General features: G+C 42.3%; 2 protein-coding genes across 7 annotated transcripts in view; one reads left to right on the top strand and one right to left on the bottom strand.

Moving 5' to 3' along the window:
• LOC126871556 (uncharacterized) overlaps positions 1-15,623 on the top strand; it is a 34,263-nt gene that overhangs the window by 16,952 nt on the left and 1,688 nt on the right. For 4 of the 6 annotated variants that reach the window (XM_050630482.1, XM_050630480.1, XM_050630477.1 and 1 more), the window contains exons 2-11: positions 10,947-11,315; positions 12,127-13,486; positions 13,575-13,690; positions 13,785-13,925; positions 14,012-14,109; positions 14,189-14,372; positions 14,452-14,674; positions 14,795-15,045; positions 15,136-15,344; positions 15,420-15,573. In XM_050630482.1, the coding sequence (XP_050486439.1) occupies positions 10,962-11,315; positions 12,127-13,486; positions 13,575-13,690; positions 13,785-13,925; positions 14,012-14,109; positions 14,189-14,372; positions 14,452-14,674; positions 14,795-15,045; positions 15,136-15,344; positions 15,420-15,573 (3,090 nt within the window). In that variant the 5' untranslated portion in view covers positions 10,947-10,961. Of the gene's footprint in view, positions 1-6,513; positions 6,652-10,946; positions 11,316-12,126; positions 13,487-13,574; positions 13,691-13,784; positions 13,926-14,011; positions 14,110-14,188; positions 14,373-14,451; positions 14,675-14,794; positions 15,046-15,135; positions 15,345-15,419; positions 15,574-15,623 lie in introns of those variants that run through there. The other 2 variants (XM_050630479.1, XM_050630478.1) reach the window with 2 other exon arrangements.
• Positions 2,660-6,346, bottom strand: LOC126871579 (uncharacterized). The gene has a single exon (XM_050630546.1). The coding sequence runs from the start codon at positions 6,326-6,328 to the stop codon at positions 5,684-5,686; it is 645 nt and encodes a 214-aa protein (XP_050486503.1). The 5' UTR covers positions 6,329-6,346; the 3' UTR covers positions 2,660-5,683.

The following is a 15,623-nucleotide window of genomic DNA, read 5'->3' as shown; positions in this document are numbered from 1 at the left end:
AGATTTACGTTCGCGAATACGTACAATTATAATCTGGCTAGATCGTTGCAAATTCATCTGAATTTCAACGTACGCGTATCGCGTTACAAGAAAATTACAAGGTGCTGACAGAATTTTAGAATGGGAACGAATGTTGCGGTAAAATACTTGTTAAACAAAGATAGTCGAATAGTAGGAAAATAACAATTGGATCGATACTTGGTATAGATACACGCTTTGTTCTTCTTCCTTTATCTATTTATATATATATATGCGTGTGTGTGTCTTTGGTTGCTATCGATGGGCCACACGTGCTCTTTCGATTATGTTGTGAACGGTGGTTTCAATTACATCGACCCGTTCGACTAATGGAATTTTCGTCCAAGTTTCTCAAAGAGTCAATATTTACAATACGATCGAATGGTGATACGCGAGCATCACCCGGTATATGGCGTCAGCATTGTCCGTCTGAAGAGGTGCACGTGTCCTCATTAACGGGCGTACGTTTCACCGAGTTAGGGTAGAACTTTAGCGAGCGTTCGGAATTCTCTATTCGTCTCGCTGTATACTGTTAATTGCATTTGCACCGATCGACTTTCCACCCCTTTTTTCGTTCCAAACGCTCTTTTCGTCGCCTGTTTCTGGCTCTTCCTTTCTTCCTTTTCTTCCGTATCGTTCGTACGTATCAAACAGAGCGTAGAAAAATTATATTTCGGAAGTTAAAACACCCAAAGGCGTCGACATTTCACTTTGATTCGTCGATAGTTTGATAAAGTTTTAACGGAAATTTTAAGCTACCGTCAGTGGCAGCTAAAGATTTCTCCTGTAGCGTCCTTGACACCTTCGATTCCGCAACTTTCCTCAATTTCTCGAATGTTCGATGATCTAGGCTAAAGAAATTACGGAAAATCGTGGAGTCGGAGGTGTCAAGGACACTGCAAGAGAAATTTTTAATCATCTCTGATAGGAATTTAATATTTCGTTTGGAACTTGCAATGGTCGGGTTCGATGTCGCTTGGCGATGATTCCAAGGTCGTTCGAAGGTCAAAACATACATACGATACGCACACGACTTTTAACGCGTCAAAACATCGTAACATAATCTAGTTTAACTTTCTTTAGAAAAATGTCTTCAGTTGGAATTCTGAAAAGAAAAGAGGCTGTTATTCGTAAGAAATGTTGAAGCGTGCTGCAAGAACGTAAACTACAGTTCCTGTGGATCCTCTCGAGTACGCCCAACTAATTTCACATTCTCGAAAGCGACTTGTTCAGTCGTGGAACTGCGCGTAACAGAGCACGGTGGTAATAGACGAGGGGATCTTTTTTTTTTCTTTTCTTTCTTTTCTTTTCTTTCTTTCTCTCGAATCCCTCGATGGTCTTAATAAAGAGCAAAGCGAGTTTTCTCTAGTAAGAAACTTAACTAACGATCCCCGGTTGACCTCCATTACGACTGGCGACCTTTGCACCGCGTCGACGGAAAGCTGGGTCAGAAAGGCGGATGAAAGCGCTGAATGGCGACGCGACCCTCGATTCCAGCGGGCTCCTCCTTGAATTAACGAAGGAACGAACGCATCCGCTCCTTGTGCGCGATACTGTCACCATATAAAGAATCCTCGTTCGTCTGGGCGGAAATGAGTACCGTCGTCAGGCTTGTCCGAAACTTCACGATCGAAACAACTGTGTCCTTGCAGCAAGTGGATCATATACGTCTTCTCGTCTTTGATTTTTCCAATTTTTATACTCTCTGGTTGCTTCTTCCGTTTAGGCGTCGCGAGTGAAAAATTATATTTTATATTTTTGTCTTACTTTTGCGCGTACAATCATTTCCAAACCCATTGTACCATATTGTACAGGGCATCCTGTAGGTATATCCAGTGACGTAAAAATTGCCATTATCTCCTCCATTTATGAATTCTGCTAATGCTCAACTGGATCGTACGATAGGGCGACGCGTTAGCGATATCTTATCAGCCGATATCGGTCTGGTTTTTTAAAAGTCTCTCTCGTTTCTTTATTTTTTAAATATATTTACAGATGGATTCGCTCGATTTGCTTAACGCAGGTTTCTATTATCGTGATTTTTACTCGATTCTTTATCGTAGATTATCGATCAATGATCCGAGAACAGAGTCACGGTCAGGTTGATATCGATCGACGATACTTTGATCGCTATACAACATTGCTATAATATTCGCAGTCGTTTTCCAACTAGAATGTTACGCAACCAGCATGAATAAATATCTGAACCTGGGGGCAAAACACGCGGAGCTCAGAAATCATTATGATTTCAAGCGTTGAAGTAACACGGTTCAAAGAGTCGAACGTATACTACACCTGATAGGAAAAATAGAAAAATTCTCTGTTGCGATACGAGAGTCGTAAATTGGACACGATGGGTTCTACGGGGAACGTCTTGGGTACAATAGATACGGAATGGCGATGGTACAGTGGATTCCTTTGATTCTTTATTTGTATGCTGAAAATGAAATCTTTGTTGCGTATCGTAGCCCAGAAAGAAAACGGATAGTTCAATTTACGATAACATTCGCGATACTCGGTTCATTGTACACGGACGTTTCTTTATTCCAAGTGCAAGAATTCTACGTTATTCCAAGTTATACAGGGTGGTTGGTAACTGGTGGTACAAGCGGAAAAAGAAGTCGAAAATATAGAATAAAAGTCTTCTTTTTTAATTCTTTTTTCTTTTTTTTTTTTTCAATTTTTCCATCGAGGCAACGATCTACAGTGAGATCCGTTATAACGTACCGCGCGCGTACCGAGCGAAAATTCAAAGTCGATTTTCTCGAAAACAAAGCCTCGAACGAAACATTTTTATTCTATATTTTCGACTTCTTTTTTCGCGAAGAATCATCCCCTTTTCGCTTGTACCACCAGTTACCAACCAGCCTGTATAACCACGATGCGGCCAAAAATACAGCGATACTTTATCTGCATGAACCTGGTGCAAGTAATTCGTATAATCGGAGTTTGTTTAACCTACTATCTATGATCTTTCTTCGTACAATAGGAATTGCATTAGTAAGTGGAACCAGTATTAGGGGTTGTTACGTATTTGCTATACACGAGAAATTAGTCGAATAATATTTCCTTTGCCATCTTGTATACGAATCTCCGAGTTGGATCAACGAATTGGCAAATTTGTAAGTTACCACATTTCCCAGTTAATAAGAAACTAACTTAACAAGTTAACGATCTACCTCTAGGTTGAATTAATAAGTTAGTAACTTGATATCGGATTGGCTGTTGAACGAATCTCTTACCTTTGAAAATGAGGGAAAGATCGATATCTCGTCGTCGAGTCGTTAAATCTTGATACCTCTAATAAGAACCGATAGACAAAGCTTCTGAAAGCGAATAGCAGTCGTATAAATTTATTCGAGCATCGATCGGAGGCTATTCGCGCACGATTCGTAATTTCGTCAGCGTGTCGCGACCCATTTCGAACAGAGAAACCTCCGGCAGATGTACGACGGTTATTGCATACCCAGAACCAGCCGTGCCACTCGACGAACTCGCGGATATCGAATGTTTGGCGATGATTTACCGCAGACACGCGGCCCCTATCGATCATACACCGTTCCCATGGAGCGCGGTCACCTACACGGATTTTATTTTCGCGCGCCAATCGACCGGTGAAAGTCACGAAATTCTCATGCGACTCCCTGCATCGCGAACCTCGCTCTTCTTCTCGATACCTTTACGGCAGATACTCCGGTGTCGTACGATTAAAATATCGATCAGCGGTCGTGTTACGATGCGAAAACTTTGTTGCTACGTTTTTGGTCCACCTTTTGGCCAGTTTCTTTTTATCGTTAAAAAATATTGTAGCTTTTTGGAAAATATGATCGTTAGAATCGTTGTTAATACACGCGAAGAAAGTCTACTCGAAGATCTGCGTTGAGACAGGAACGCAAAAGTGAAATATGAGAATTCAAAGGCTGCGAAATCGAAGGAAATAAATTTAGGTATCGAAGGGAGCGAAAGCGAGGTATATACAGGAAAATAATGGGAGAAACTTTGATTCTATAATACGTAATTTATTAGACAAACGCGCATCTTCCATTTGATACTTGGTATCTTTTAATTTCCTTAGCTACACGTGCACTGAAATAGACAACCAGTCAAAAATTGCCAACTATTTTATTAATTGCGTACATCTGTATTTCAAATATTTGAACTAATACTGGCGATGTCGATGGAAATTTCCTTTAGACCGATAGATCTTTGGTTACAGAATTTTCTAAAATGATAGAAATCCAATTTATCTTCTTCTTTTCTTCTTAAGTGGTCGGAATCTATAGAAAACATAGCGTAATTCCAAGTTTTCACCGATGACAACAAAGTTTCGCTGACAATTAGATCGGTATATAATTCGCCATACGCAAATACATATATCGGTCGAATATAAAGTAAGCTCGCTAAAAGTTCCTAACTTAGAAGCTCGTAAATAACCACGTAAATAGCCGAGTAAAAAATAAGCGAGAGATACTAAATCGTATCGGTATATTTTTCTACTTGTTTTTGACTAGTAATTAAGTATTTCGCGAGGTTCATTATCGCTCGTGTTTATGGAACGTGTTTATACCATCTATAGTTTGTACTGTCCGTATGAGTTGTCCGACAACGATAACGATAAGTAGATAAGAAATAATGAAATACTGAAATATCGATCACATGTACAATTGTTAATTGCTTATAAATATTTCATGGGCGTTTATCGTAATTATTAGAATGTAAATGGATGGACTATCGAACAAGTAGATCGTACTTGGGCATTTTCAAATTAACTCGATTATTTATCTATCTCTAATAAATAAGTAATTAAACGGAACATTCGTAATTAACAAATTATAAAATTAATTACAGTTGACGATTGAATTATTATGATCTATACAACATGTACACATAAGACGTAAAAAAATTACAAATTTGTTTGAAAATGTTCGATATCTTTGTCTCTACGAGATGAACAAACGAAATTCACGATTAGGAACTAAGAGAATTATAGTTAAAAGGAAAATACAATTAAATTATTTTTCGCTGAGATATTTATCAAATATTTCCTTGTTTTTACCTGACACCGTTTTATAAGAAGGATGAAACGAGAAATGGAAGAAACCCTGGTATTAGTTTGATCGATCACGATATCGCCGATGTCTTTTATCTACGTTTTCTCGCGATTACTCGATTCCGGACATCCCAGATTTCGTCGAAAAGTTCTTCCACGAAGAATCATCGAGGAAGTATCTTCGCACTAGTCAGTTTTACGCAAACGTTCGATCCACGATCAGATCATCCTTCTCAATGTTTTAACAGTTCCAACTCCGTCCACGTGTAGGAACTTCAAATCAGACTTAGATGGCGAGAATTTAACACAGCATTTCTTACGTTTTCCCCGTTTTTTTAATTTTTTCCTCGACGTGGTTCGACTATTGAAATCAGTATTTCATGATTTTAAGTCAAACTTCGTCTTTTCCAAATGCGTATCGTGAAAATCGAAATCGAACAATTTCGGTACTAGTCAAAATAGGAATTCAAGACTCAGGTGATTAATTACTACGATAAATCTACCACTATCGATCGAGCATGCACCTCTCTGGTTAAGAACCATTCGGTTGGGTTCTGATTTAGAATGCTCTCCTAGAATCGTACAATTTTCCCGTTGTTTGTCACATTTTCTCCTTTATTTCACCTCGATTTTCGTTTTCGTTTTATTCGGCACGATCCTCACGGAGGACACTCCATTCAAAGTCCTGGTGGACGCTTCCGGATTCGTGAACCACTTTTTCACGATCTTTTCGTCGTATACAAATGTCGTAACGATCTTAGTCCTCGTCGATCTTCCCTTCTTCTCCTCCTTACCACCCAAATCGTCTCGTCTCTCTTTTCTTCTATTCTTTTTCTTTTCCTCGTTCTCCGCCTGCGAATTCTCTTTCTTCAGGGCATCCTCGCTTTCCTCGGACCTCCTCCTTCCTTCGTCCATTCCTTTTACCGTCTCCTCCTTCGAAACTTCCGACTTCCGGTTTCTCATCCTCAACTCAACGTCGAACTTTATTCTACCGCCATCGCCGTGATACTTTACTTTATCCTTGATCGATTTTGGACCCAAAAGAACCTGTCCACCATCCCCCGTGTACTCCACGTCTCCCATGTTCTGGTCGATCCTCAATCGACAACCGTCGCCGATTACTTTCACGCTACCTCGGTTCTTCGACATCGAAATGTCGCATCCGTCGCCGGTGATCTCGAGGATCTGCTTGTTGGAACATAGATTCACCGAGAGACCATCGCCAGCGATCTTCCTCACCTCTCCTTCCTTCATTCCCATGTTTTTCGAACGATGATCGTCTATTTTTACGGTCTTTCTCGTGATCCGGTATCGAGTGTAATCGTAGAGGTGTTTCTGTAAAACGAAACGTCCGAGGAGCGTCTTATGCAACGCTCGCGGAGATCGATTTTCCGGAGTTGTTATTCCTCCTTCGTCCAGTTGAGTCTTTAATCGCCAGTGGTTTCGTCGTTTTTACCTGGCTTCTTCGTTCTTGGCAAATTCATTCGATAATCGGCTAGACGAGTCAGGCTCTGTCTTTCTTCTCCATGTTCGCCAGGAGGATCGTCGTCAGGTTTAACAGCCTGGTGCTGCGGTTCGACGAGGTGAGTGCTTTCACTCAGGTTTCTTTGATTTTACGATCACTTGGATCAGAAATTTTCCGACGATGTTCTGATCTTATTATAACTTATACGTGGTATATTTGATATATTTGAGCGTTGGGCGATAATATTTAGGCATTATCGTATATAATACTTCGTATAATACCTAGATATCGCAATTTTCGTGGCGATATTTGACCAACTCGAGAATTTTTGGAGAAATATTCCGAGGATCGCGTTACTTTCGAAAGATAGATTTCGATGGAATAGCGATTGCGACGATAGGCTTTGGTTGCCGGATAAAGCGATTTTCTATTATCTTTGGTATTTTCTTCGCTAGCTATCTTCGAGTTCTGGAAAATATGAAATATTTAGATTAGCTTCGCGTAAATATTCAGGCCAAAATTGCCGCGATAGAATCTTTCCTAGCAAGCGATAATTTCAAGATTAGACCAAAGCATTTCGAACATTCGAGATATAGGTTCTTTTTCGTAACTAACCGGAGAAGCGTTCGATCGGGTGCCAAGCATTAAGTTTGTTAAATCGATACGAGACTCACCTTGATCTTCCTTATCGAGATTCTTCACTTTCTCCTTGGATCGCACATATTTATCATGTATATTTGATACTGGCACTATCTCGCTATCTTTTCTGTAGTAGAATCACTTCGTCAAACTCGCCAAACCTGTTGTTTTCTCTTCGCCAAGATACAGCAGTTGGCTTTCATACTTCGTTGCACTTCTACGTCACCGTTCCAAATACTGCTTTAGGAAATCGATATACACTGTTCTTCCGTCAACTTTCTTTAGTCGAGAAGGACGCACGTCGAAAGAAATTTATTCGACCATTTAATTAACCAACTAATTAACAAAAATGTCACTTTTCTTCTTCTCCCTCGTCTATCGATTTTCTTCTTTCTCGACGCGTTGAGAAATTTGTTCGGCCCTTGATCGAGCGCCCAACTACAGACCGGTTAGCTGGTTGAACAAAAAGACAGAAAACTCGCGCTTCTCTGTCGATTTTATCAAAAATGGACACGTCAAAGTATTCGTTCGACCAACGAACCAACCACACAGATCGATGAATTAGCTATAGAATATTAACCACTGAAAGGACGCAACGAGAGGCGGAATAAATTACCAAGTGGTAAGACGGTGTGAGGAGCGTGGTGCCGTGGATCCAACGTGGGATCGAGTGGTTGTTGGTTTGTTGAGTAGTCGAACGAGACAGCCAGCAGCAATAGCGTAGCTGCGCCGTAATAATGGTTGGCGCGGCACGAACCGGGGTTCCTTGTCGGCCAATCCGGCCTCGCCGCTTTCGGGACTTCACCGAGACCTTCTAGCTAGCCGCCACTGGCACGAGAACCGCTTTTACACGGTTCTCGCCGATTATCACGGTCAAGCGTAGCTCTCTATCGCCAACGATATCGACCTTACGTATTTCTCAGAGTCGAGCAATTTCTTCGAGACACTCGCCGGGGTCTGTCCCTTTTTTCGCTATAATATCATTATCGATAGCTTTGTTGGAAATTGGAATATGTATCGAGATTACAAGGTACTCGAATAGATGGCTTTTATTCGGAGGTAATCGTCGATGGGATTTAGATAGGCTAGACTGGGTAATGATTGTTCGGAAGAATGGGAAACGACGTAAATTTAAATGAGAGGATTTCGTTCGTCGTTTGGCAGTGGTCGCTGGTAGGTTGAAGTTTCCTGCTGGACGGTTTGTGTAATTGGAGGAAACTGGAATCCGGCTGAGTTGCTCGAGGATTCTGGTGGTGGGTGGAGTGACCTAATCGTTCGTAGGTCATTGCGGTGTAGAATGTTTTAACGTTTCCTTTGATGCTCGTACTGGTATATTACGATTTTTTGAGCGTTTGAAGCATTTTCGTTCTAACGATGTGAATTTTAGAAATTTTGGATTTTCTAACTTGAGCGTTAGAAGCGAATTAGAATTTCTAGAATGGAATTGCGTCGATGCAATTTAATTTAATGTCTCGTCGTTCCTGTAATCTTTGTCGTTACGACTTACGACGTTCGAGCGTCCTTAAATTATGGATACCGGAGCTTCTTCCTTCCGATATTCATCTCGATCGTCAAAAGCAATTTCCTGTTACTTTAAGTTACGACACAGAAAGAATCAGCCAATTGCAAAGCGAAAAGCTTCGAAATTAACGAGTCGAAACGACCCAACTAGTAAAATCCCGACGTAAAGTTTGATAAGAGAGTTTATCGGGAGACACGTGGATGTATTCGTCGCCAAGACTTCTTGCTGCCTTTCATCAGATATAAATTACGCGAAAGATGCGCAGCGATCGATCAACGATGGATTGCACACTCGTTCAATGACTAAGCACGTGATTAAACGCCTTTTACGCGATCTAAACATGCTCGGAAGGGGGAACACCGCGTGCTGACGTGATCTTCCTAGCCGATTATCATTGAAGTACATAGTGTGTACGTAACCACGCGGAAGAGAAAGAGAGCAATATATGGCGGAAGCGGCGACTAAAAAGAGAAAGGAAAGCATCGAGTGAGAGATTATAAGACGGAAGTGGAGGCGAACGTGCTGATGTTTTTACCGCTACGGTCACGTTGAACCGATGTTTCTCCTTTTTTCCTTTTTTCGTGGACTTTGTTTTCGACTTTCAACGCCTTTTGAAACCTGTGCGTCTTGAGTATCGTAACGCACAGATTGAATATCGCAATAATACGTCATTTATACGTAGTTAAATCAATGGTTGTAAAACTTTTAGTCGCGATGGTAGGTCACGAGTAATAGAAACATACCGATCAAGATCACCGAAGTAACTGGTTTTGTATTAAAATAGAGTAGGCAACATTTCTGAATAAACGTATTTCTTTCAACACGGAATGATCAATTTTAATACGTCGTATTTCTTTGACTATGTTTTTCTTTCTTATTGCCGCCTCTTTCGTTTCCTAGCTGGTAATAACTTAATTGAGGCGACTAATGTGTTTTTAAAATTGATCGTCTAAATTGCGTTTTTTTTTTTTTTTTTTTTTTTTGAGACACGTAATTTAACACACGTAACAGTTATTTTTACCGTATGCTTCGAGGACTTTGGTCGATTTGTCTTTGCAGCGAGTTTTATACGTTTGACCAAAAGGTATATGTCACAGATTCGCCGGCTGGTAATGAAAAACAAATTGCCAGCGCGATTACGCGATCTTACTCGCAATTTCTCGCTGGTATTTCGCGATACTTCAAACACGTGTATTTACACGCGTGGCCGACGAATCAACGAAGATCTCGTACTAGCGACGCGACACCTTCATCCCCGTAATGAGTAAGATTCATTCGTTTAATTCGCAGGTGAAAGTTCCCATGTGAAACTCGAAAAAGTAAAACAACGATACGACGAAACGATAAAAGAAGAAATAGACGAAATTTAGAAGAAAGCTAAGAAATAAGTAAAATACTTTGAAGAAAAATTTACCAAAATATCCACAATCACCCTATAGATTTCACACTCGAATTCGTTTAACCCCTTGTATAATCGGATGAACGGGGAATTTCCTTCGGGCGATTGGACGGAATATTCAATTTTCATCTGGATCTCAAAAATCGTTGGCCCTCGTCCATGTGTGTTTCATTTTCGTGAATTCTGGAAGGATTGCCGGATATGGTCCGAAGTAATCGAATATCGAGACGATTGCCAGTGCATGGTCAAGATCCGGATTTTAATTGCTTTATCGATCTGGCAAGTCTGTCCAGTCTGTGCTGGACGTTGCTTTGTTCGTTCAACCGTGAACGGTCCCTTTCGATTATTCGTTTCTCTGGTTCGAGAATTCGTCTGTGTCTGAGTTAGTCGGTCAGTCTCTCATATAGCGTGACTACGCTAACTTCTCTGTGCTGTCCTTCTTTGGTACTTTAACTTCTCTCGACCCAGATTATTATCTTTTTCTTTTTTTCGTGGAAAGAAGAGGAAATCGAGCCCGAATACGTTCGGACAGGAATCGATGCAGCCTACGCATCCTAGATGCGACGTTTACGTTCGATTTTCTCGGCTACGAGGTCTGCGAGGATAAAATTGTATTTTTCTCCGCCACACTGTGCGATACTTGGTAGAGTTCTGCTATACCGTATGCGTATTACGTATGTAACGAGTAAAAAATTATATAAAAAGTGGTCGTAATGGCTAAAGCCTGAAGCAAACTTTTACATAGGTTTCTTCCGTTCCTCGAATTCTCTTCGTGTAAAAGTATCCATTAAGTTCGCACGATTATCCGGCATATATTCAACGTGGCTTATTGTTTGACTATTTTGAATTACAGAATGGCAACCGCGAAATGAGCGTGTCACCGACGAACGAGCAACCGAGCCTCGAGATGGAGAAGACGCCGCTCGAGGACAACAGTCTGAAAGTTTCGCCGGTGCTGAATGTAGCGAGGCAAGACTCTGGAGTCCCGGAGGACCTCGCCTCGCCATTGGTCGAAGCTGATAAGCCTTTGCACGAGGATGACATGGACTCGACGATAAACAGTGACTGCAACATCACCGTGATCCACGTGACCGAATCTTCCGAGGCAACTAAGTCAGATTCGACTCTGAACAACGAGAGGAAGGATTATACGGGCGAAGGGAAGGACAGCAAAGACGGAAGCGACAGTGGAGTGGAGGGATGCGCCACCGAGGTGCCAAGGGTGAGGATCGATCGAACTGGACCGTAGAAAAATGCGAGTCTCGGGTCGTTTCGTTACATTCGATCATTTAGTGGTATTTTCGAATTTTCGTTTGTTCGTGCGTTGATAGATGGAAAGTCTGTTAAGGGATGAAACGATTTGGAACAATTTCAGACTACGTTATATAGAAATTCGACGTTAGAGAATATACGAGAATTTTTCTAGATCGCTTAAAATTTGAGAGAGGAACGTAAGACCTTGCAAACAACTCTTTAGATTTTTGCGTATGACGGGTAGTACGAGGTCATTCTCAATTATTCCACTGACCTATTAAGACCTACTTAAGGTCTTAAACACGCTTCGTATGAAATTCTCCGCGAAAACATCGAAGGAAGGAAAAATTCGTGCGCTTCTAACGTACGAAGGATGTTGGATCGGGAGAGCTTTCGAGATTACAGTTTACTATACAGGGTGACCCATTTCGGTCTGTAAATAAATTCGCCTGGGAAAGTACTGCGAATAGCTCGAAGCAGTCATAGTAGCCTAGTAGGTCATTGATATTTCACACGAGAAGGAACTGTTGGTTCAGGTGCCAAGAACGCTTTAATCTCAAAAAATTCTTGTACAAACCGACCTTTTTTACGCATGCTTGAAAAATATTTCACCGATTCCTCTTATATAATTTCCATAGAAAATCTCTCAATAAGCGAAACGGTTAACAACTTTACTACAATAGAATGACACGACTAAGATCTGAGTCACAGACCCGAGACTTTTCTCGCTAAGCTATTGTCGTCAAAATCGTATCTACATTCACCGATGCCGGTTTCAGGTACGAAGTCGAAACAGCATAGATTATGCGAGCAGCTGCGGCGGCCTCGACGAAGCGTCCTGCGATTCCAGTCTAGTCAGCTGTTGCTCCGTCTACGAGGACCCATGCGCAACCTTACCCGACGACGTGAGGTTGACCAACGGCGGGGAAGGTACCAGCGAAGGTGGCAGCGAAAGTTCCTCCATAGCAGGCAGCGTTTCCGCCAGGGCAAATCGAACGAACGCCAAGAGGACCATAGCCGTGTCCAACACTAGCAAAAAGAAAACCACCACGACCGAGACTCAAAAGAACGCTAGGGTAAAGCCAACGCCATTAAGCACCAATTATTCGGCGACTCCAGCACGTTCCAAGCCGCGTACCGCGACTCCGAGGGGCATCCTGTGCAAAACACAGCCAACGACGAGGGACAGGGCGCGATCCCGGGAGAAATCTGCTGCCAGAGAGAATAGTAACGATAATACGACAAATAACAGTCGAGTGACGACGACATTCCGTTCAGGATTAAATTCAATGCCGCCACGAACGAGGACGAGGCCGATTCCCGATTCACTGCCATCCGTACTCACTACGGAAATCAACAAGGACCTGGCGCAGCGTGGCCGAGGTGGTCAGAGCGGTAGCTGCAGATCTAGAGGCGGGTCCAGCACACGTGGTGCACGCACGCCGAGTTCAACGCCGTCCGAAGAGTTTCGAAAACCTCTGTCCACCCCTAGGGTACCTTACACAGGTCGTGCCGAAGCCTCGAAAGCTTCTAGACCGGATAAGATGACCACGAGTATGGATAACAAGGCGCTGGATACGTACGCCACGTTACCTAGAAGGAACAGGAATAAAATAAGTATCGCTAAAGTCAGTGAAAAGACGGACAGGACTATCAGAAGTAGATCTGGAAGTAGAGACGCGAGCCTGAGTAGACAACAGATGGAAAAGAAGACCACAGCCAAAGATTCTTCGGGGCACAAGAGTCTGCCGCCATATCCTAGGCATAAGACCGTGGAGAAGACGCGTATTTACCACGAGACCAGCGTGCAAACTGGTCTGACCGGTCACGATATTGAGAACGCTTTGTCCGGGGTGCCGAGCGCTGTCACTGGCCCGGAAGTGGTGGAGAGACTGCACGAACAATGTCAAACGGAGGGCACGTGGGAGGACATGCACGCGATGCAGACCGACTTGAAAAGGTTAAACGAAGAAACGTCGCAGCAAAAAGAGGAGAACGAGAAGCTAAAGTCTGAGATCGTGGAAGTGAAGCGTCTTCTCGAAGAAGAGCAAGCGGATCACGCGTTTGCGCGACAAGAGTTGGATAGAAACGCGCAACGGGTACTGGCGATGCTTGGCACGCCGCAATCAGAACATGCAGGTAGTTATTAAGATACTTAGGTCGAAGTACTGTATCTCTCTCTCTCTGCTCGCACTTACTAGATTGAGCAATTATGGCTTGGTTTTAGAAGGCAGCGATAGCTTCCTAGAGCTGGAGTGTCATTTGCAATCTTCTGGTCAAGTAGTTGCTAATCAACAGTTGGAGATAGCAGATTTGCAGTCTCTGTGCCGTATGTTAAGTAGGGTAGGTTATATTATTCTTCTAGCGTTGCTATTGTATCGTGGCTCGACTATTTATTTGTACTTGTTCCTTCGTTATATTTGATTCGTTCATGAAGGATTTGGAGAAAAGCTTGGCTGCCCAGAAGGCATTGTTACAACAGCAACAGGAGCTGGAAGCTGAGTCGGCAGAGATGCAAGATTTCCTCCAAGAAGAGAAAGCTACTTTGGCGGACGCTTTAAAAGAGGCGGAAACAGAGGTGGTATATTCTTGATACATAGATACAAAGAGAACCAGGAAGCGACCGACGAACACGTTAGTATAATTTTTCTTTTTAATTCGTAGCTCGCGAAAAAGGAGGAACTGTTAACGAAACGCGAGTTGGAATTAGAGAGGCAAACGGAGGAATGCAAACATTTAGTGCGAATCAGCGAACAACGAAGGTAAGTCAAATATATCTTGAAAAGTTTCCCTAGACACGAGTCTCTTTACTAAACATAGTGTTTCGGCATACGTTTCTAGACAAGAAAATTTATCTATGAGCATGAAATTAAATGCAGTCGAACGACGAAGCAGGGAACTCTTACTTACACAAGGCGCCGCCGTTTCCGGAGCTGCGGTTGCGCTTTCCGGTCTTGGAACTAGGCTAGAGGGATTAGTAGACCAGCTGATAACATCCTATAGTATCTCAGTGAAAGACCTTGAAGTAATATTCCACCATCTTCCTTTGTTACTCGTTTCTTTTCTCTTTACCATTTAACGGCATCTAACAATTTCATTTGTAGGATGTGATATATCACAATGAAGCATACAGTAGAAGCAATAGTAGCATTGAATCGAGTCCTGTTAGCTCTAAACATAGCCTGAAAGAGTGTACACCTAGTCCAAAAAGCGGTTCCTTCGTTTCCGCGGTAATTGGAGCAATCCGAAACGCGGCGACGCATCCTTTTGCAACGAAAAACACCGATAAAAAATCTACCTTAGAATCAGCCAAACAAATGTACAAAGGTATAATATTGTAATTTAAATTTAATCGCTTGAGAATGGTTACCAACAGCGAGGAATCTATTAATCGATGATCAAAGACATCGTGCAACGATAACGGCCTTGTCCTATGTAATTATTTAGAATTGAGCATGGAATCGTCGTCCGACTTGCTCGATTTCGAAACCGAGCCATGCCTGATGATGGAAAGCGTGTTAGAGGATGTTCCCCTGCCCGATACATACTCGCATAACATGGTATCGAGTAGCGACTCGCTTCGCAGAGCTTTGAGTTTTCCGGAAACTGTGGACGAGAGTAATCTGAAAAAGACGCGCACCAACGAGGAGTGTTCGAGTCTTACGAATCTCACGCAAGCTATTTTACATCGTCGTAAGGTATAAATAGAAAAATATGGAGAAACAGTTGTGAAATGACAAAGACCGTAACGACGGATTATCAATTGAAATTTGTATAATTATTCACAGGTTGAAAACGAGGAAGACGACGATTGTGACTCTATCAGCGAGTCAGACACCGGCACCAATGAAGGCCCATTGGCTTCGGATTATTGTCCCGCTGTTGGTCTTGTTGATCAAGTAATCGATGTAGATAACCTCGTCACGAAATTATTAAAAGTATTGCGAATAATACAGCTCGATAACGACACGTGCATTCAGGAGCTGAAAGAAGAGAAGTAATTTCATATTTCTTCGCTGTACACCAAGGCACGCGTATAGAGAACACTGCATAAATACATAGTGATTTGCAGATCCGAGTTAGAAACGAAATTGGAGGTAACTGTAACGGAATTAGAGGAATTGCGTAAAATCGTGGACAGTCTGCATCAATCGGACGAAATTCTCAGCAACACCTCTGACAGAAGGCGTAGCGTGATGGAGAACTGTCGTCTACTGATCAAAGAGGTAATAGCTGGTGACGTTACCGATACATATCTATAAAATGTTTCTGGTGC

Source organism: Bombus huntii, chromosome 12 (assembly GCF_024542735.1).
Source record: "Bombus huntii isolate Logan2020A chromosome 12, iyBomHunt1.1, whole genome shotgun sequence".
NCBI lineage: Eukaryota > Metazoa > Arthropoda > Insecta > Hymenoptera > Apidae > Bombus > Bombus huntii.
The sequence above is the reverse complement of the archived record's forward strand: the minus strand, read 5'-3'. Positions and strand labels throughout refer to the sequence as shown.